This window comes from Macadamia integrifolia, chromosome 7 (assembly GCF_013358625.1).
Source record: "Macadamia integrifolia cultivar HAES 741 chromosome 7, SCU_Mint_v3, whole genome shotgun sequence".
Classification (NCBI taxonomy): Eukaryota; Viridiplantae; Streptophyta; class Magnoliopsida; order Proteales; family Proteaceae; genus Macadamia; species Macadamia integrifolia.
This window is the reverse complement of record NC_056563.1, coordinates 32,153,313-32,175,660: the sequence shown is the minus strand read 5'-3', so window position 1 is coordinate 32,175,660 and position 22,348 is coordinate 32,153,313. Positions and strand designations below refer to the sequence as shown.

The following is a 22,348-nucleotide window of genomic DNA, read 5'->3' as shown; positions in this document are numbered from 1 at the left end:
TACCCAGACAACAATACAAAGCAGCTTAAGATCAAATGCAGACAGAAAGAAAACTAATGCATATGTTGCAAAATGGTTTTATGAAGATGGCATCCCATTCAATACTGTCAAGTTAAGGAGCTTTGAGGAGATGGTTGAAGCCATTGCACAGTTTGGGTCAGGATATAAGCCCCCTTCTTATCATGAGTTGAGAGTGCCCTTGCTACAGGATGAAAAAGCTCAGATTGACTATATCAAGAAGAAATATGAAGATTATTGGAAAAGGCACGGGTGCACTCTTATGTCTGATGGGTGGACTGACAAGAGAGGTAGACACTTGATTAATTTCCTTGTCAATTGTCCATTGGGGACTTATTTTATGGGCTCTGTAGATGTATCTAGTGAGTCTCAATATGCAGCCATGTTATTTCAGCTGCTTGATAGTAAAATTGAAGAAATTGGGGAGGATAATGTGGTACAAGTAGTTACAGACAATGCAGCTAATTATGTAGACAATGCAGCTAATTATGTTGCAGTTGGTAGAATGTTGATGGAAAAACGGAGTAAGCTTTATTGGACTCCTTGTGCAGCTCATTGTTTGGACCTCATGTTAGAGGACATTGGCAAGTTGAAAGCTTATAAAACAACAATAGAGAGGGCAAAAACAATGACAAGTTTTATCTACAGACATTACAAACTTGTTGATGCTTTGAGGAAAAAGACAAATGGAATAGATCTGGTGAGGTCTGGAGTTACAAGATTTGCTACCTCATTCTTGACACTACAAAGTTTGTACAAGAACAAGGATGCCTTGAAGCAATTATTTGTATCTGATGATTGGAATAGTTCTAAGTTGTCCAAGACAGAGGCAGGTAAGAAAGTACTTGAGACAATACTTGCACAAACATTCTGGAACAGTGTACTAGATTGCTTAAGAGCATCCCAACCAATTTTAGTTGTCTTGAGGTTAGTAGATGGTGATGAGAGGCCTGCATTGCCTGAAGTTTATTTGGCAATGGAAATAGCAAAAAAAAAGATAAAAGTAAATTTTGCCAACAAAGAACGGTCATGGAAGAAGGTGTTAGCAATTATTGATGATCGTTGGGAGGTCCAAATGGATCGACCTTTATATGCTGCTGCCTTTTACCTAAATGCTAGCAAATATTTTGACTACATCAATGATGAGAGACTCCCTTTTGAAGAATCATGTAAAATACAAGATGCATTCATGTCAGTTATTGAAAGAATGGTGCCCGACTTAACTGTGCAAGACAAGATCATACGTGAGTCTCAATTGTACAGAAAATGTGAAGGTAGCTTTTCAAGGAGTTTGGCTCTTAAACAACGGATAGCTGGTGAAGGAGCATTGGATCCTAGTAAGTACTAAGTATTTTTTTTTTTAATAAGTATTTAACAATATGTGTATCTAATTTTTTCCTTATATATAGTCTCTTGGTGGCAAACACATGGATCTTCGGCCCCTACGCTTCAACAATATGCAATACGCATATTAGGCCTTTGTTGCTCCGCTTCTGGTTGTGAGCACAATTGGAGCACATTTGATTTTGTACGTATGATCTTATATATTAGTTTGTAATTATACTTTTTACATCTATTTCTTGACTTAAATAAAGAGTATTTATGGATTCAGATTCACACCAAAAAGAGGAATAGACTAGAACATCAGCGCTTGAATGATCTAGTCTATATCCAATATAATCGTCGGCTTCATTCAAGGTTCCAAGAAAGAAGGGAAAAAGGCAGCAATTGTGATCCATTAATTCTTGATGAAATGAATTGGAGTAGTGAATGGATAACAGGGGATCAAGAAGATGGAGATTTAGTCCATCCTAGAGACGACCTCACATGGGGAGATGTTGATAGAGCAGTTGGTGCATCTACATCGGTGGGGGGTCGTAATTTACCTAGGAGGGCTCAAGGATCAACAAGTGCAGCCAATATTTGCTACACACGTCGTGGTAGGGGAAGGGCCACTATTGAGGAATCGTCAGATGATGAAGTTGAAGAAAGGTCCACGATGTGGTGCGTGATGATGAAGATATTGAAGAAGACTTTGGTGATGGGCCAACTGATTCTATGAATCAACAACAACAGGAGGGAGAAGAATTAGATGTTGATTTGTTAGCTTGATTATGGTTAAACAAGAACAAAGTTTAGCTTGATGGTTTATTTTGTTGTTTTAAAATTTATACTTTAAAGCTTACTAAAGTTTAGCCTTTTGGTTTATTTTTATGTTTCTTAATTTCCATTAGGTGTTTTTAATTCTCCCCAGGTAGGATTGGAACCCATAGCCTATCACCTATCATGAGTCATGACTCATATATTAAGGAACAAGGTTTCTCTTGTTGCTTAGTGTTTTAGTATCACTAACTTATATGTATTGATTGACAGGGGGTTAAACATTAAAATATCATGGTTCATGGACTCATGGTCTATGATGGACTTTGTGGATCTCGTTTTGGGCATCATAGAGGTAAGTATATCTAACTACATACTTAAATAGTTAAATATTATATTATTTATAATATTTCATTAGGAATTATATGTTGTTATGCACTTATGCCTTTTGTTTAATTTATAGCTTTTTTTTTATGAATAATTTTTTTATTTTTTGTTGTGTTTTCTCATGTTAGAAAATATATCACTTTGCAATTTGCATTGATATGAATTTCATGTTGAATGTTGATTCTTGTCTCTTGATGTTGCTTAAAGTGTGTACTTTTTTCCCTTGATGTTGCTTAAAGTCGTGCTTCTTGTATTTTGATATAACTTAAAGGCTTGATTTTTTACAAGCAATTTAAAATTAAGTATATCATTGTTATACAGTTATACTAGATATTACAGATATATTAAAAAAAATAGTAACGTCTTTTTTGGCGTCGTATTCGCCGTAAGGCGGGCGCCTTCTCGCCTAAGCGCTTAGACAGCCCTCCAGCGCCTTGGTTCGCCTTGTCGCCGTGACAACTATGATGTGGCCAAAAGCCAGTGTTATAAAGGTTTTATATTTTTGAGAAACTTCTTTATGGAGGTGGGGGAGGGAGGTGGAGGCAGCAATTGAATAGGTTAATCCTTACTTGCATGATCATGCCAAGTCCAATAGCAATATGCAATAAAAACACCGAATGATGAACATATCAATTAATTCAAAACGTAATAGGTGAACTACCATTGCATGTCACTTTGTTTGATTCAATCATTCCAATGCTGATATTACATCTTTAAATGTTTTTGAACCTCTTCCAAAATAGCCTGAAATTCCCAATTTTTATTTAAACAACTATCGTTGCATACTTGCATAGAAGCAAATTGATCAGCAATTCTATCACAAGGCAAGTTATGCCAAAATATACTCCCAAATAACTCTAATACATCGTGACAAGGAAATCAGTTCCATAGTACTGGGTAAATTCTGCCTACATGGATAAGCACCTCATTGAGTTTCATCCATTTGTAAGCATAATTTGGCTCATAAGATTCTAAAGTGTATTTTGAAAGTAGCTCATAACTTCGTACCACAATCTAAGACAATCGTCCATGGTAGTCCATGCAAACAAACTACCTCAACAAATAACAAACAAGCTATCCCCAATTCATCTGAATTTTTCCAGCAAAAGGATGAGATGCACCATATTAAAAAAATATGTCAAACATCACAAATAGGGAATGAACTCATTGAAAAATTCAAGCAAATCCTAAAAACAAAGTCCACGCATAAGACCTTTATTTTTTCTTCTGCCCCTCAATTATCAGTTTAGGAATATCTCTCTTTAAACTCAGCCAATAGAATCAGTCCTAAGTAATTGCATTGATGCTATCCTTTGCAAAATGCCCGCTATCTCCCAGACTGCAACTCCAAAATAACATAATCCCAGACATAAGTATTAAAAAGACGACATTGTCCATCGTATAAAAAATGAAGTAATATTTTGAATTGTTGGATTGCTCCTCCATTATCAAATCTTCATTAATCTGACAGAACTTCAGCTCCTTGTCACTTTCATACTCCGACTTCAGCTGCTTACAATCAATCACCTTAATAGATATGTCAGAATTGTAGTAGATGATTCCGTTGACTCAGAGGACCAGCAACCTATTTAGGTCCTACCTTATGCTTCATGATGAAAGAAGCATGAATGTGTAATCCTCAATCTCACTGGCCATGTGTAAGGCTAGGACCATATGATCTGCCACAGTGCTGCTGTGAGTCAGCATGTCGGCTGGACTTGCCTTACTAGATAAACAATGTAACATGATATCAACAGAGATGGGATCAATGTGAGGGTCTACTAGTAGAGCCTAAAGACTGATATAGGGGCTGGAATCATATGAAGTGAAAGGACTGCAACAAAGATGCAAATATAGCTATTTGTACTGATTAATGAATAAGAACAGGGTACAGAATACGGTTTAGTTAGGCTGTGGTTTATCAGAAGCAATTCATGATATGGGTTGTGTCTAGAGAGAAGGGGATAAAAGTAAAGTGAACTATATCTTGCACCAACCATGAGTATTGAAATATCCAACTGAAAAGCTCAAACTATTAGATATAGAGGCCCAATTTGGCATATGAAGTCATCAAAGGTCTCTCCCAACAATCCCTCACATATGTTACCCATGTTTTTGGGTGGCAGTACACGTGGCACATGTGGCCCCTCTTTTAGGTAGGCTTACATGGATGTATCATTAACCTGGTGCTGGTGGCTCTAATAGCATATTAAAAAATCCAACCTAAAAACTTAAGCTATTAGGTGGAGGTGACTCAACTGGTATATGAATTATGAAGTCATCCAAGGTGCTAGAATTAGTTGGTGTGGATTATTCCTAACAATGAGAGAAAATTTGAAGATGGTAATGAATGGTGGAGAAGTCACACCAACCAATTTTTTGAATGAATTCCACCTTCAAAGAGAGTTGTAGATTCACATCAAGGTACCCAAACCGGAAATACATAAGAGTTCACCTATTCCTTATCTAAATGAACAATTACTTAGTGTTCAGATAAGTGAAAAGATACTTCTAGGAAACCTCCCAACTTACTATTTTAGTACTACAATATATATCACCACTCTGATAGAAACTAAAAGATGGCAATAACTCATACATTGTAAAAAGATCCTAAGACAAACCCTGTGAATATTCATCAACATATCTTGTAGATATGGTAAACATTAAGGAGTATAACTATTGAGAGGCGCTGGGATAATATCCTTCAAGCCTGTTTTCTTAAGCATTCCATCAGGCCCACCCATAGAAAGTACATATACCACCACCGTTCCTCCAGTTTTCTTTCTTGCTTTTTTCTTTTTGTGTGGGTGGGGATGAGGGCACTCGCACAGAAAGGAGAATCTAATGACGGAAATTTTCACACCCCATTGTCAATTATTTTGACAGGTCAGGGAAAAAAAAGTGAACCTCTCATCCAGCTAGAGAGCATGAAACTACAAATGAACCGAACCTGATTTAGAACACACAATGCAAGATGAATAATGAAAACGAAAGCATCCTAAAACCACAAATGAATGAAATTGAGAAGCATCAAGCGAAATATATCAGCTCATCTTGAAAGGAATAGATTAAACAAAAACACACACACACACACACACACACACACACACACACAAGGATATCCAATTTATCCAAAAGGAGGAAAAATAGATTAAAGAATTCGTCATCTTAGTACTTCCAATTTCGTTTATTGTAGTTCAGAAGCTCGGCTACATAAAAGAAGAATCACACCTGGCCAGAAACAAAAATTCAATGCGTCCAAAACAAACAGGTACTGAACGGTGAGAGGCCCATTATCGAAATAGTGAATCCCTTCAAAATCCCACTCGACTTTCGGAATCGAACCTTTAATCGTCTCTACTACTTTCTCGAGTCCTAAGTACATGACAAAACAAAACGGATAAAGCCATTAGCAATTTCGTCAAATTGACACCAAAAACGCGGAATGCAACAACACACTGATGCATAACGCAATAGAGATTACAGTGAAAAAAGAGACAAACCTGTTGAATCGACGACGACATGAGTTGAACGATCAGCGACCCAAGCCGAGCTTACCCTAACCTCTTCCATGGCGTTCCAAGAACCAGAGTTTCCGCTCCCTCTGTATCAGTGTGTATATATTTGTTGGTCCTATAAAAACCCTAAAAATTCAAAAATGACGGCCAACGAAAACGAAACAGCAGAGAAGCAAAGAACCTGAATTTTCTACATTCGTCATTCGAAGTTTCCCGCGTCTCGGTGAGTCCGTTCCACATTTAACATACCCGGGCTCGTAACAACCAGAACGGCTATCTCGTTTTTAGTATAAAAAAAAACGGCTCTCTTTCTAAAATACCCTGTACTGAATTGCCATTCTAATGTGAAACGCTAATCCCACGCGCTCGGTGACGTTATAAGTGACCGACGGTGCACGGATTGAGTGTTATATGTACTAAAATTGAGACCAAATCGATTGAACCGATCGAAATCAATCGATTGAACCAAAACCATCAGGGACTTTTATGTAAGTTTAACTGATATCGATTGATCTATTTGGCACAAGTAATTGTAGACCCAGTCTGATTAAGATACTCATAGTTTTTACATTATGTGAGTGGGATAGAGTTTGAGAGATTCTATTATAAATAGAATACGGATGGTCCTACAGGCTGCAGAATATCTCAATAGAGGACTCCAATTGCATAGTTCTTCCATTCTTTTTGTGAGGTTATCATTGATCTTAGTTTAAGGATTTCATTCACACTCAACAAATATATGGTTAATCTCTTTTATAATTAGTACTTATATTTTAAACACTATCAGAATATGCATATGATTCCATGGAGTATAATCTCTAATAATAAGTATCGATTGATTTTGACAAACCAATAGAACCGAATGAAAACCAACCATTTAAACTGCTAAAAAACACAATAAACGCATGTACACCCTAGTGCTTGGGTGATATGACAGAAGCATTTTTAGTACAGGAATAGCATGGTTTTTTCTGTACCTACTGTGTCTAGGCTTAAACATTCACAAGTGGGTAACGTTATTTATTTCAATTCAATAATATGTTCTTATGTTGTTTTCCTTTTGTATATAAAAAATTCAAGATCGGATGGACAATGGACAATGGACAATATACCGATAAGGGGGTCATTAAAATAAACTAATAACTAATCAAAACCAACAACAAAAAGATAGTTGTTGAATTTCGAAGATGCGAATAGTACTATACCATAATTTGAACATCTTACCTTATTTTCATATCATATCATTAATCCGGTCTTTCAAAAGAAAAATCATTAATCCGGTGATGGCTGATATGGATCCGATCCAAAATGGGTATCCTATAAAATATAAAGTATATAATATACGTGGAATATAATAATCATATGAGGTACTACTTTTAACATCCTATCCAATTGTAATTATCCGGATAAATTTATAAATAATAAAAAATGAATCCGAAACAAATTTGGATGGACTAGTTCCACTCTTAAGGTTTTCAAATGTTCTTATGTTCCTATAAAATAGAAGCTGAAGAATTATAAACTAAGGGCCCGTTTGATAACGTTTCAAAAAATGAAACGGTAGAAACAAGATAAAAGGCGTTTGATAAAATTATTTCGTTTCACTTGTTTTCAAAAATATAAATAAAAATTCCTACCTATTTATGGTTCAAGAAATGACCCAGGCAAATAACTTGTTTCGTCGTTCTGAAAACAACTCGTGGTCATTATTTTCGCTGGTTACTATCGACTTTCAGAAACATGGCTATCAAACACCTTCAATTCTGTTTTTGTTTCTAAAAATTGAAATCTATGTTTCTACCTTTTCTTAAAACAAAAACGACGGAAACATAATCAAACGAGCCCTAAGATAGCTACAATACAATATATAAACCTCGATGATAAAATATAACAACATTATGAAGGTTCTCACGATGCCAATTTGGAAAAGAATTTACACATCACATGAATAGTGATACAAATACTGACAATACGACATCATCCATATGAAACCCACATGATCAGCATATTATGAATAAAATAATAAAAAACCACATCCAAACATGAATTATCTATTAAGTTCCATTATCCCTTGCATCACCATGTCCGTTATCCCCAGGTTGTGGGGGTGGGGATTATAATAATCATTCCCATTATCCATAGTTTTATTGAACTATAAAGTGTAACTGCTAGCGCTGTTGATAAATGGCCCTGCCAGTAGAATCCAGACTCCCATGTTTTTTTTGTTTTTTTTAATTTAATGAATGACCCTCATGAGGTTACTGCATGAAGGGGATAAAAGATATATAATCTATAACGGAGGTAGTTTCCCTTCACCGACAATTGAAACAAAAATTATTTGCCCATGGTTATGGGTGTCTTCTTATTGGCATTGAGAATAATGGGAAGGGTATCATTGATAGTATACATAATAAGAGGTGATTAATGATCCTATATGAGTGTATTCTTCATTTACCCAAGATAGAAGAAAACTATATCAATGTGTAAAGTGACACTTGGGAAAAGAGGATCCTGAATTCATCATATTCACTAACAAGGGTAACTCACAGCACAATTCAAAATAGAAGGGGCGTGTGCATTTCTTGATTTGCGTATAAAAAGGATAGAACAAGGCTTGAAAACATTTTCACCACCTTGACATCCTTGATGATTATGAGTTATGACAAATAACTTCTCATTGGTAACTCAATCCAATCCAAAATCACCAAATTAAGAAAGAAAAAAAAAATGAGAATAATGGTCGACTACCAAAGGGTGCATAGACATACACGGAATAATATGTCTACAAGCGATAATATATTGATTCTCATATTTGAAATTCGACATTTGGTCAATTCATGTCATTTGTCACATCTAACAATTAGAATTATCACATCAATATTTCATGTGACAAAAAAGACAAGGCCCAGTAATCTACTTTTGAGTGAGCATATCTTAAAATAATTTTTCCTAATAAAAAAAAAGGAAAGATGTCACATATGCCATCAGCTTTTCTGAAATTATCGATTCAACCAATCGGAGGGACATAAGGGACTTTTCTATGACGGCATACACAGACTACATACCCAATATTTTCCCCAAATAATGATGCAACATTCCAAGTTTCCAAGTAAGCCCAATGTGGAAGGCTCTCGAATTGAGCATGACATCAGTCAATGACTCAATGACGGGTCATGTTCCATTCAAAACTGGTTTATCCATGTAATTCCAATCCTAAGCATAGAAAGATGTCGGCCAATAGACCTCACCCTTGTCACAAAAAAGATTACATGAAGAATTAGTCTACTTGAATGAAAATGGGGCATTGGCTTGTTCGACTCGGAGGCCTCAATTATGATCCAACATAGGTTGATGTCCGCCACGGAACTTTTCAAACATAGTTTTGCCCATAGGTAGATAGGCCGAAAATCCCAGCCCAAACCCAAAAAACCAAGTGGGTGTGTAGTGGGTTCAGATTTTTGGGCCTAAGTTGCATTGTTAGGGAAAAGAAAGGTTGTTACTGTTAGGTTGTGTGGGGTTCTGCTCCCAGTCAGTCAATTAGGGCAAAATGATCACTCATGCCCAGTCTTTCTTGAAATAAAATTCTACCCCAGTTAGATACTCTTGTATGAGATTTGCACACTCATTGCCCCCACTCTACGCTGTTGCAAAAGCCACCCAACTTTATAACAATTCTTTTGATTATTATTATTATTTGGGAAAAAGATTCCCACGGCCATAGCACTAGGGATATGGATATCTTTCCACTCCATCTCACATAATGAGTAATGGGACCCAAATATTAATATTATTTATCATCATATAAAGTGTGGATTATCTTCATCTCTCACACTTTCATTGGTGCAATTCGTCATTTTGATAGTTGTGGAAAACATTTCCTTATATTATTATGGTTTAATCTCAATTTTGTGTCCCTAGGTTCTGCCTATCAAACTTCTCTCTCAATAAAAACTAGTAGTGCAATTAATTAATTGTTACTTTGCGAATAAAGTGTAGGTGACCATGAGATCATGGTCCAATTATCCTATAGAAGATTAATTTAATAGTATCTAACCAATACTAATTCCATACCAATACCAATATGTATTAAACATGTTGGTCAGAATACACCAACTATTCAAACACATACTTTTTCTTTTTTATTAATAAATACCAATGATACGTCATGACCGATATCGATATACAATCAAGGTTCTAAAACTCTATAACAATCACAAGAATGGTCAACGTTGATATCCTTCTGATACCATTATGGAATAAATTCAATCAAATTGTATTAGACAAATCTAACCTTATATTTTTTTTTAAATTAATTTTTATTACAATTTTACCCTGAATCATATACGTGGAGTGGGATAAAAAAAGTCAATAGCAGGATCGATCATTTGGATCTAACTGATAAAAGCCATTCCGTTCCATTATGTAAAACCATGATACCAATACCTGAATCCATCTTCTCATGTTCTTATCCTCACCTTTTGCCTTAACAGCTAAGGCACCCAAAAAAAAAAAAAAAGTCACCTGAAAAAAAGTGAGGGAATAAAAATAACCAGTGGGCGACTGCCAAGCAAACGTGGCGGATCATACACTAATGATCCATTTATTAGAAAGGGCACTTTACCAATGGAGTGAAGCACAGGGTGAACCCGCCCCACATCCATCCGGACTCCCTTTTTTCTGTGGGAATTTTAAATCTAAGACTCCACACGAGGGGGATAAGGACTAAAAATCACAAACCAAAACGAAAGAAAAACCGAAAAAAGAAAAGGGTACCCGACAACCGGGGGGAAGAGTCGGTTCTTCGGTTCTTCCTCCAGTTTGTAATTTATTTCTTCTCCTCGCAGGTGCGAGTTTTCTTCGTTTCATGGCCATAAGGTCCCTCCCCGCTTGATTCAGAAATATCGTCTAGTCTATGTTTACCTTTCAACAACTACTTTCCTAAGGCGTTGTTCTTCACATCTTCATCTTCTTCCCGTAAGAACCGCAAGGGCATCTTCTCCTTTTGCCCTCTCAATACTCTCCTGCGACTCTCCACTCGCAAACGCAGAAGAAGAACGACCATTACGCCAACGACTATAGTCGTCCCTAACAGCAAACCTGGCTCAGAAGATCGGAAAATCCACCCGCAGGCCTGGAGCCGCTTCAAAGGCTAGGGTTCATGCCGACGTTAATGTACTCCGTCCCAAAGAATACTGGGAATACGAGTCGCTTACCGTCCAGTGGGGGTACTATTTTCTGTATTCTTTCATGAACCCTATTCGGTTGAACCCAAAAAAAGGAGGGAAAGGAAAAATAATCTTCGAATACATTTCCTTATCCTTATGATTTTGTGGACTTGATCGATCATTTGCGCTTTCTGCAGGGAACAGGACGACTATGAAGTGGTAAGGAAGGTGGGAAGGGGTAAATACAGCGAGGTCTTCGAAGGTTTCCATTGCATCAGTAACGAGCGTTGTGTTATAAAGATCCTTAAACCTGTAAAGAAGAAGAAGGTGAGACCCCTGCGTTCCCCTTTCTCTGTTCTTGAACATCTTTTATTTTCCTTCCTTTTTTGCTTAAACGTTGCGGGTTAATGGAGATTATAAACGTTTTTATCCCATGGTTCCTTGTTCGCTTTATTTATTATTATTATTGTTATTATTATTATATACAAAAAATTCCTTTTCAAACGGAATAATTTAATTACATGGCATCTAAATTGATAACGATTTCACCAGAGCAATAATCAATAGTACAACAGCACAAAAACCACCATATTCAGTCGATTTGGCGGCTGGATTTTTGCTTTCTCCTCACAATGCCTGTGAAAACTTGTGGGCGATGTAGTCATGACTTACAAGCTCAAGGCCTCCTCAAGACTGAGTTGTTTACTGGGAAGGGGACTATTGAAGAGTAGATGCAAGACAAGGATAAAGGATAATTTCATGAATCCCATTGGAGTTCTGAATAAAGCTTCCCGGTGATAGTTCCTCTTGTGGAGTGTTTTCTTGGTCATTCTGTATGATACTGCTTGTTTACTTCTAGCTTGGATATGCCTTAATGTTGGGGGAACAAGATTCTTCTTCCTAGTAAATGTTTTCATACCTTGATATTGGGGAACAAGATTCTTCTTTCACTTCTTTTTTTATTTTATTTTATTTTGTTATTATTATTATTATTATTTTGGTTTGGGGTCGGGGAGGTGGAGCTGTGAGGTCGGATAGTATCACCAGAGCTTTGTTGACTGAAAAATGGTTAAAAAACTGTATGAGAATGGTGGAAGTGCTGTCTGTATAATGGAGCTTGACCATAGCTGAACAAAGTTCCTTTTTTTTTTTTACTTCTATAGCAATTAATCCTTTGCGGTGAAAGCACTGTTCTGCTGTAGTGGAAGTACTATTCCTGGGCTTCTCTACCAGTTGTTCTTATGCTAGGTATAGTTCACAGTAATGTTATGTTCTCTCATGACAACTTTCATTCATGCCATCAACACCCACCTATTAGACCTAGGCAGTAGTCTGAAATCCACGAATAATGTTAATCGATATTTGTGTGTGTGTGTGTGTGTGTGTGGGGTTGGGGGGGGGGACCATATCTTAACCCATTAAAAATGATTTTAACTCCACAGCAATATTGGTACCAATTTACTGAGCTTTAAGAAAATTTCCTCTGTCTTGATCTTAAGCATTTCCTCCACCTCTCATGGTAACTAGTAGCAGTATTTACCCTTAATGTTAGTCAATGTTCAGTAAATCTTTCACTTTATCTGTCAAAAAAAGAGAAAGGGAGCTCAATGGAGCTACTTTTTTCAGTAGTCTATATTTCTTTCCAAGTTGTCTTCTTCTCCAATTGATATTTGAGCCAGTACTCTTTAGATTAGTTTCTTAAACTTCGCAAAGCACCGACCCTAGAAAAATACATATATGGGTAATGTCTGGAAGCTACGTGAGCAAACAGTCATTTGGTTCACTGTATGTGGTATAAGTGCCCAAATTTTCATGCCGATAACTCTTTTACTAGAGATATTGGCATTGTCTTCTTAGTTTCTACTGAAGAACAGCAGCTCTGAGTTGCTATCTAGACAAGCATTTTGATAAGAAAAGAAATCAATTGGAAGGCTCCCTTATTCAATGTCCCGACGTGGAAAGACTTATTTTTAGCTTATATTGAGTTCAATTATCTGCTTATACTGTGGGCATGAAGAATGCCATGAGTATTTTTTTTTTTTTCTAATTATTTTCATAGAGAAACCTTCTTTTATGCGCAAGTGCCAAAACCGGATGTCTATTTCATTTTTAATTCCTCATCACTGTTTAATTTTGTTGAGCAGTACCCTCGATAGGAGTTCTTATTTGTTGAGCAATGCCCTCAGTAGGAGAGTTTAACATGGCGTTAAATATGAGTGTGCTTCCAATCTGTCTCATCTTTTATTGCTATTTTTCTTTTTAAATCCATGAAAATGTCCGTCCAACATGTCAAAAAGATTGTCTCCACTATTTATCCATGCCAAAGTTCATGTTAGCTTTTAAACAAGTCATTCGCTGTTAGAAACATGACCTTTTACCTCATCTTCTTGTATTGAGTTCAAGAAAATCCTTTCTTTTTAACCGCGGAATAAATATGAATAATCCTCAAATGCATACTTTAACTATACCTGTGCAGGCTTCGTTTAAAATTCCCCAAATCACTCTCAGTTTTTCGTGCTAAGGTTATTATCCACATCATTTACTATAATATGTTCGTAATTTTTTAGCTGCTGCTTCTTGATTGGTTGATGTTTCCATTTGATTCTTGTAATGCATGTTTTTTCAAGGTTTTAATGATTGGTATTGTAGTCCAGATCTTGGATGATACCAATCTTTGCTTGGTAATCCAGTACATCCAGGTAGAAAAGTGTATTAAAATAATGCAGAGCAATCCACTCCCATCCAAAATTTGGATTGATCCGGGTCAATACCAATCCGGACCAGGTGTGATTCGGACGATCTGATACTGATCTTTGAAACCATGTGTTTGGTTCTTTCTGTATAGTTTGTTGTATGCCTGCCTTCCACTCATTCATGTGTATTCTTGTGATATGTATGCATCTGATTTATCTTATCTCTTTTAGTGCATAGTACCCTTAGCTCATCTTTATTTGGGAATTCGAGCTTAATTTCACCCTCTGGTAATGCAGATCAAAAGGGAGATTAAAATATTGCAGAATCTTTGTGGAGGGCCCAATATTGTCAAGTTGCTGGATATTGTCAGAGATCAGCAGTCAAAGACTCCTAGCCTAGTATTTGAATATGTGAATAATACGGATTTTAAAGTGCTTTATCCAACATTAACAGACTACGATACTCGATATTACATCTATGAACTGTTGAAGGCAAGTTTGTCATCTCAGTCAAAGACTCCTAGCCTAGATGATGAAAGCCTGCACATTGTATTCCTGTTTTCTAGTGTATATGTTGCCATGCTTCCTCTTTGATGATTAATGATTAACACATCTATGAATTTAAAGCAAGAGTTACTTTAGTTCAACATTTTGGGAAATGATGTTTTTACTTTTTCTTGAGTTGATACATTAGTCTGTAATTAGTCTACCATCCATTAGAAAAGCATTGTCTATATATGAAATGAATCCATCCAAAATCATCCTTATTCTAGTATTAAGTACCTTTTGTGTAATTTTGTAGGGGTCCGAACGATATCATTGACAGAAAGACGTGAAATTATGTCTAATGTTTCCAATTTTCCATTTGTTATCCATATTTGTGCAGTTGTGCATGAATATACGGTCTAATGTTTGTGCAAACATCGTTAGTTTCCCTATATATTTTTTTTTGGTGGGAACATGAAAGAGGACTTTGCTTCTTCCGTAGGTGGCACTTCAGGCTGCCATAGTGCCTCTCAATTTGGCAATATCTTAATCATCACTAAGATTAGTTTTGTGTTGACCCTAAACAACCTATTGAGATAAAAGTTTGGTAGTGCAATGCAGCTCCATAATACTCTCCTAATGCATTGTACATACATGTATACATGTCGTTATATCATACATGCATGCATTTAAAATAACAAGTTGCTACAATGGGTGGATCTAATATATGGCATCCTTTAAATTTAGGAACAATGTGTTTTTTGTTAAGTTAAGAGAAATCTCAGACAATGAATTAGGAACTTATTGTCCTTTACTTCACATGAAGGGATGAACCTTAATGTAAGGCTGACTACAAGTACCCAACCCCAATTACAACTCCAACACAACACTGCTCAATACACCCAAAAAGTACAATAAATAGGCCTCTTTGCTAGGTATTAAAGCACATCAACAGTATGTAAACAATCCACTAGTACTTCGGTAATAATATAACTTAGATAATAATCACAAGAGCCATAATAATAAATCACCGGAATCGACCATAGATCAATTCCCTTTTATTTGGGAGCATTGAATACACCCATAATTCTGAGCTTCATGTTACTCCTCCCAAGAGTGACATGTCAGATTCGGGGTTCTTCCCAATCAGATTGAATGGAATGACAGTTTCTCATTCTGTCAAATCATAATTTCGATCAAATCATTGCAATATACTAGGCATTCTAATTCTTTAACACAGATTTAATAACTGTAAAGGGAAGAGCTATAGCTCACATATCTATAATTCAGGGAAGAGTTATAGCTTATGAACCACAACCTTAGAAACCAGCTGATGTGCTTTAACACCTAGGGCCCGTTTGATAACGCTTCTGCTGTTTCTGTTTCAAGAAACGGCAGAAACAGAAATTGCTGTTTCTGGAAACAGAAACAGGTAAGAAGGGTGTTTGATAATTCTTGTTTCTGGAAACAGAAACGGGTAAGAAGGTGTTTGATAAATTCTATTTCTGGGAACATTTCTGACAGAATATGATGTTTATAAGAAATTTTAATGAAAATAATTCCACTTTTGTTACTTTCTTCAGAAACTCATGACCCTTCATTTTAATCATACATACAACTACCAATTTCCTTATCTCGAACTTACATCATAATTTTACGAAACAAGAAATGTCAACCAATAATAGTAGATTAAAATCCAAATATTCCCATGTTTATGCCATATGTCTTACAAGTTCCCAATAGTTGGTCATTACCCTCTAAGTACCACCTTTATTTATGTCTATGTTATTAATGGCCTCTAGGATATCGGTATATATCCTTCGCTTTTCCTCAGACACATCCATTTCGTTTTTCAGTACTCTAGACTTCTCCTCTTCACCTTTGATTGCTCTTTCCAAGTAACCTTTCACAAAATCAGAGGAAGGTGCTGATGGAGAAGACTGAGCTCTCTGTAACAATCATACATGTATAAGTTTGATGTCATGTGTATCTAATACAATAAGTATTTTATTCCAAATCAACAGATTAGATCCATGTCTTTATATCATAAGGTCCAAAAAACACCCCATAAAATATTCTTATTTAAGATTTGGATCAAATCAACAGATTAGATCCATGTCTTTGTTGTCAGGTATATGATGGTTGTGCTCCACCAAAGATTAATATTCTTATTTAAGATTTGGATCAAATCATTGTAGATTAAGTTCTTGGTCAAATCTTGTATTTGTACTGTGGTTCTTTTTTAGTACCATGAATACCATAACAAAAGGGACGTTATTTCCAGAAATTACCCAAAAAATGAATAACCATCTGGTGCCGAGCAATTGCCATGTCATGGAGCTATTTCAATGGCTGCTCTTCTTAGAAAACTGACCTAGGAATGAAATATAAGGGCTGGAGGGGCCTAGTCTACTGATAGTTCATTCCAAGTTTCTATTTAAATAGTAAAGAAGTGGTTTCCTGGACATGCTCAAAGAGGGCTTTCATTGAGACTACTAATCTGGTATGGTAAAACCATTTTCGAAGGGTCCTAATGACTCGACTTGGAAGAAGAATTTTCCGAAGAAAAACCCCAATGCTGGACTCTCTGTGTCAAGAACAGGCATAAGAGTGAAATAACGTTTTTGAGCAACTATTAGCTAATAATTCCTAAAACCATCGATTGGAACAGGGAAAGTTGAAACAATTATACAAAATAATATGGAACTAAAATTCCCAAACCCGTTTGATGCTTCGCTTGGAGAAGGCAAAGGCGGATAGAGAGGAAGAGGAAAGGCAAACCATACCTGTGTTTATGAAGAGGGTGAACAGCTGCAGGAGCTTCCAGAGATAAACACCCCAGCCAAATGGGAGTTTGTAATTCTATATTTGGGTAGACGAATGAACAACTACAGAACTAGGCCTGCCCTAAGTATTCACATTCTGCAACTCCATATCTCTGCAAAATGGGGAGTTTCAATAGCTTCAAAAAACAATCTTCTTTCGATTACCGCCTGGAATGCAGAATTAAAACCCTAGAACGAAATCCATCATAAAGAAGCACAGAGAGATGAAAGCCGATTGTTGGAGCATCCTTTCAAGCTTAGTTTTTAGGTTCTCCAAGTATTAGGCGGAAGTGGTAAAGGAGACACGATAGGGGTAGGGGATTCAGGGAAGTAATCCGCCGGAGTGATGGAAGAAAACATCAAGGGGGGTGTCGATCTTCGAATGAAGCTCCCCTTTTTTCATAGATTTTTAAGTAAAAGTGTCGGTCGATCGTGGAATTGTGCCCCTTTTTTGTTTCGAGAAACAAGCGAAACAAGTAAAACTTGTTTCGTCATTCATGTTTCTTGAAGCATAAATTGTTATAAATTTCAAATTTATGTTTCAAGAAACAAGTGGAACACAACACTTTTACCAAACGGTATTTATGCCGTTTCTGTGTTTCTGAGAACAAGAAAACACAGAAACACGTTTCTGGTTACGTTATCAAACGGGCCCCTAGCCTTCGACCTCAAGTCTTAACCCCTCTTGAGTTAAAGGAAAGAAATAAAGAAAAGGAAACTACTTTCTTAACTAAACACTTTTCTAAACTGAAAAAGTTGCTTTCTAACAAGAAGGATAAACAAAATAGGAAAGAATCAAGCCTTCTAACCAGTCAATCCTCCATAACCCTTGTTGTTCAAGTTTGTGAATAAAATAAGAAAAATGTCCCAAACAGAATTGGTAGAAGGTTCTTCTTCTTTCTTGTTGATTAAGCTTTGGAATAAGACAAAGTAGCACTTCACAATTGAAATAGGTAGAGGAAAACTTGGGCCTACAAATGTCCTCTAATTGCTGCTCCTGCCAAGGACCAATCTGGGATTGATTGGGCTGATTCTTTCTTCTGTTTACTTTAATTCAGCCATGCAATCTACATCAACGAAGAAGTGTCGGGATACCCTGTTGCGCTTCCCAAGAGTCGAACACTCGACCTCTCTGTTCTGATACCATGTGCGCTACCGCTTATTCTAAAAGCTCGAGCTATTAAGGGCAACATAAATGTATACATCAACATCTCCAACCAGTGTCTTTTCTTATATTTGTTGGTGGTCAAGCTCTTCCCTCATTTTTGTCCCACGCGACATCCGAAGCGGAAATTTGAGATGAGTATCAAATGTGAGCACCTCGACCGAGAGAATGAGGAACTTTTCCTCAAAATACCAAAAACCTTGTTTATTTGCTGGGGTGGGAAACTTATCAAACAAGGTTATTTAATGCAATAATTGTTGTATGCTGATGTAGCAGTTGACTTTTCTGATCCCATTCACTTCCAAAATCCTACCAATTTTGGTAGGACTTCAAGGATGGTTTTGTATTTCTCTCTCCTCCTCTTACTTCCTCTTTTTCACATAGAATTCTATCCCATTTCCTTTTCTTCTCTTTCCCATAGTAAAAATTACATCTTCCATTATTCCTTTCCTTTCCTTGTCAACCTAGCCCACAACATGTGGGACCCACTTCATAAGTTTCGTACCCCTTTCTATTCGTCAGACAAACTGGGCCTTTTGGAGTGATATTTTGTCTTTATTCTAAAGCTTGGTAAAAAAGAAAGAAAAAAACCTTCTATTAATTCTATTTTGGAGATTGTTCTTGTTTTATTCTAAGAGGCTAAGACTTGGGAAACAAGACACGAAGAGAGATCGATTATTCTTCTAGAAGTGTTGTTTCTTTCCTTTTTAAGTTTTGTTCTCTTTGTTAGAAACCAATTAGTTTCAGTTTTGGAAAGACTTTCGGAAGAAGAAGTTCCCTTTTTCCTTTTAAGTTTCTATTTTTGTAACTTTCTAATTTTGAGACTCCTGTCTGTGGCAAGCTTTGAAAGGTCCTTGGACACCCAAGCATTTGTTGTGAATTTCCCCAAGGCCTGGTAGCTTCTACACCAAGTTGTTATCAGAGCTCCTGATATTCAGCTGAGGAAAAGAGAAGAACAAAAGGAGAGGAATAATAAGAAAGAAGTGGGAAAGCAACTCCTACTGTCCCACTCTTTTATTCAAAACTAAATTTGATGGGGTTGAACAGTATCATACCTTGATAATGACAAGTATGACACAGTACTTATCATTACTCATAAGTTTGAACATCTATAAATGCTCGTGACAACATGTAGTAGGCATATCATAGTTGGAAAATTGCTAATAATTCAGTGAAGAAATGTACGGAATCTTAATCTGTTTGAAATTTTTGGAAAAGATTTATAATTTTTGAGAATACGCAAATAACTTATTAATGAATAATCCAGCTTGAAAAATTCAGTATCTTTACAGAACTTATCCCGCTCCACCCCATCTCCCCCTGATGGAGGGCCTTAGGGGTAGGAAAGAATTCCCTGAGATAGATCTCAGAGTTGTAGGGGAGAGGTAGAAATCACACTAAGTAAAGGGGAAAGAAGGAGGATCTCACACACGCCCGCAGACACTTAAACACTAGCTCAATTCATCATTCTTCAATCTGATAAATTAGATTACATTAGCTCCTCTATATGAAGAGGGCAGACTAGCAGTCATAACCTAACTAGGAGTTAGACTCCAAGTAAGACTAGACATTACCTAATAGGGGTTGGACTCCAAATAGGACTAGACTAGAACTCCAACATGAAGTAGGTAACTAACTAGTCCATTCACTAATAAGGAAACCTAAATTGACTAAAAACTGAAATAACAAAGGAAATAGACCAAAAACAGGACTCTAACTAAACTAATGAATTAAATCCCGTTTTTCTACTTTCTACCCATATTTTAGGTTCATTAAAGTGGGCCATTACAAAGAAAACCCATGGGATCAAAGGCCCAACATATACATAACCCAACCAAAGGCTTATTTGCAATAAAATAAGCCCATTAAGTGACTTATCTACGTCACCCCCCCAAAAAAAGACCCATTTTTTGGTCCATAAATTTTGAATGGAGTAGGTTTTATGGATGGGCCTGTCTCCATAGGGTATTTATGGATGGCTGATGGCCCACCTATGTGTGTGCCACATAGCAGGTCTGATGTAGTTGGCCACATGGAACTCACATGTCAAGTTCCAGCTCAATTGGAGTTGGCCAAGTGTTAAAATAAAGCTTTCAGAAAAATCCACGACCACCAAGTGGGACAGTGCTTAGATTGCCTAGAAGATGCATGGCAATAAATGAGAAGGTATATGATTGAATTTAAGTATGGAATTTGGCAAGTGGCCAATCCAGAATGATCAAAATTGCTACATCACTGTTCCACATGGCACAAGTAGGTGGGTCATCCATATATACTCCATGGATAGGACCATCCATAAAACGTTTTCCCTTTTTGTGAATAAATGTTTGGTGCTTGAAGTAATTCGTTGCCAACTTTTTGCCATATTCCACCATGTGACCAAACCAAATTTTCTCTGCTTTTTCAAAATTGCAAATCGTACTAAACCCAAAGTTTTCACATTCTGAATCATTCCCAATTGATCCAAATTTGCTGCTGCTGGGCTATATTACTTGAATAAAGGGAAGCAGAATGAGACATTGGAAAAAGGGAGAAGGATAGAATGCCTATTGCAGCATTGTCTGATCTCATCTGATTTGGTCTCTCTGTGCTACAATGTCAATAGGAAGAGGAGGAAGTTACTGCTCACTCCTCCCCTTTCTTTGATGAAGCCAGAAAGTTATATGGCTTATTCAATGGAATTAAAATTAAAAGGAAAATCTTTTATTTTACACACAAGCCCACCTTAGTTTTACTATTAAAAGAAAGAGTTCTCTAATTTTACTCATTAAACCTCTATATAAAATAAATCTTCATTTTACATATAAAATACTTATACAAGCTATAAATGCCTTGTCCATATGGCACTGCCTATGTGGCATGGCTTCTAGCCATTGACTTTGTGCCATCAAAACTATGGTATTTAGTGCATTTCTTCCAATCTGTTATAGAACCATGCCTATCTCTTTTGTTGCCATTTGGTTTTGATAGGTAAAATTGTCGCACTATGAGAAGTTATTTATTTGTTACTTGTTCCTTTTGTTTTTATTTGTTTCTATGTTGTTGTCTCATCTTAACCTATTTATTGTCTACCCCGATTTTTTTTTATCGACCTGTCTGCAATTGTAAATATGAATTGCCTTTAGTCATCATTACCACGATTTTCTCTCTTGAATGTATTTTTTCCCCTTCTGAATTTCTGGTAGTTTATTTCCATCTTTAAGTTTTCCGGGTGTTTATGTGTAGGCACTAGAGTATTGCCACTCACAAGGTATCATGCATCGAGATGTGAAGCCCCACAATGTCATGATCGACCATGAGCAGCGTAAGCTTCGTCTTATAGATTGGGGGCTTGCCGAGTTCTATCATCCAGGAAAAGAGTACAATGTTCGGGTTGCTTCTAGGTTTGTTTGTAACTTTGCATTAATAGTTTTGGCAGTATTACATAATTATTTCCATTTTTCCTGGTTAAAAAAGAAAAGAAAAGGAAAAAAAATAATGTATTTGATTTCTTTCTTGTTGAAGTTCTTCATTCATTTATGGCATTTTTTGGCCTTCCATCGATAATGGAACTTTTTGTTTTGCATGAGTATACTGAATTCATTATCACTTTAGGGGTAGTACAAATTGATATTTTGGACCAAAATTTGACATGCAAGTGATGGGTTGGTTGATTCACTTGAGGGGGTGGTAAAACATTGATTACGCTGGACTAAAACTTTGTGCGTATATAATAGGTTAGAATGCATTATTTTCAGAAATTCAAGGCTGGGAGAAATTTGAATTGAGTGGTGTATTAGGTGCTTGTCATTCCTTGAGTAGGTGAGGTTGAAAGTTCGTGTGTAAATTTTGTTCGTCATGGTGCAGACTGGTGCTCCGTTGGAATATTGTTGGGAGCAATGAGTTCAGTAAGTGACAAAATACTAAAGTGTCTTCACCAAAGCAAGCTTTCCACCAATATATTTTTTTTGCTTGAGTCTAAGTACTCTGCCTCATTGATTTTGCTAAGCAA

General features: G+C 36.5%; 3 protein-coding genes across 7 annotated transcripts in view; 2 read left to right on the top strand and 1 right to left on the bottom strand.

Annotated features, from left to right (window-relative positions):
* Positions 1-6,356, bottom strand: part of LOC122084292 (queuosine salvage protein-like) — a 15,813-nt gene extending 9,457 nt beyond the window's left edge. For all 5 annotated transcript variants that reach the window (XR_006141863.1, XR_006141861.1, XR_006141862.1 and 2 more), the window contains exons 1-3: positions 6,205-6,356; positions 6,009-6,109; positions 5,737-5,880 (exon numbers count right to left, since the gene is read on the bottom strand). Coding sequence is in view for 1 of the 5 variants with exons in the window: in XM_042652415.1 (XP_042508349.1) it covers positions 5,737-5,880; positions 6,009-6,109; positions 6,205-6,263 (304 nt within the window). In the remaining 4 variants the exon portion in view is untranslated. The remainder of the gene's footprint in view (positions 1-5,736; positions 5,881-6,008; positions 6,110-6,204) is intronic.
* LOC122084293 lies at positions 496-2,035 on the top strand. The gene is made up of 2 exons (XM_042652416.1): positions 496-1,355; positions 1,428-2,035. Exons 1-2 carry the CDS (start codon positions 524-526, stop codon positions 1,574-1,576), a joined length of 981 nt encoding a protein of 326 aa, XP_042508350.1. The 5' UTR covers positions 496-523; the 3' UTR covers positions 1,577-2,035.
* Positions 6,357-9,186: 2,830 nt separating the features above from the next.
* On the top strand, positions 9,187-21,918 carry LOC122084922 (casein kinase II subunit alpha-4, chloroplastic-like). The gene is made up of 6 exons (XM_042653341.1): positions 9,187-9,224; positions 10,868-10,997; positions 11,103-11,248; positions 11,386-11,515; positions 14,179-14,373; positions 21,583-21,918. Exons 1-6 carry the CDS (start codon positions 9,187-9,189, stop codon positions 21,901-21,903), a joined length of 960 nt encoding a protein of 319 aa, XP_042509275.1. The 3' UTR covers positions 21,904-21,918.
* Positions 21,919-22,348: the final 430 nt, after the last annotated feature.

What these genes read in the sequence shown, in the direction of transcription:
- LOC122084293 (XM_042652416.1), top strand. Translation starts at nt 524, where the DNA reads ATGTTGATGGAAAAACGGAGTAAGCTTTATTGGACTCCTTGTGCAGCT. An exon ending in TGAAGGAGCATTGGATCCTA is followed by an intron (nt 1,356 to 1,427) that starts GTAAGTACTAAG and finishes CCTTATATATAG; the next exon opens with TCTCTTGGTGGCAAACACAT.
- LOC122084922 (XM_042653341.1), top strand. Translation starts at nt 9,187, where the DNA reads ATGACGGGTCATGTTCCATTCAAAACTGGTTTATCCAT. An exon ending in CACATCTTCATCTTCTTCCC is followed by an intron (nt 10,998 to 11,102) that starts GTAAGAACCGCA and finishes CAACGACTATAG; the next exon opens with TCGTCCCTAACAGCAAACCT. An exon ending in ACATCTATGAACTGTTGAAG is followed by an intron (nt 14,374 to 21,582) that starts GCAAGTTTGTCA and finishes GTTTATGTGTAG; the next exon opens with GCACTAGAGTATTGCCACTC.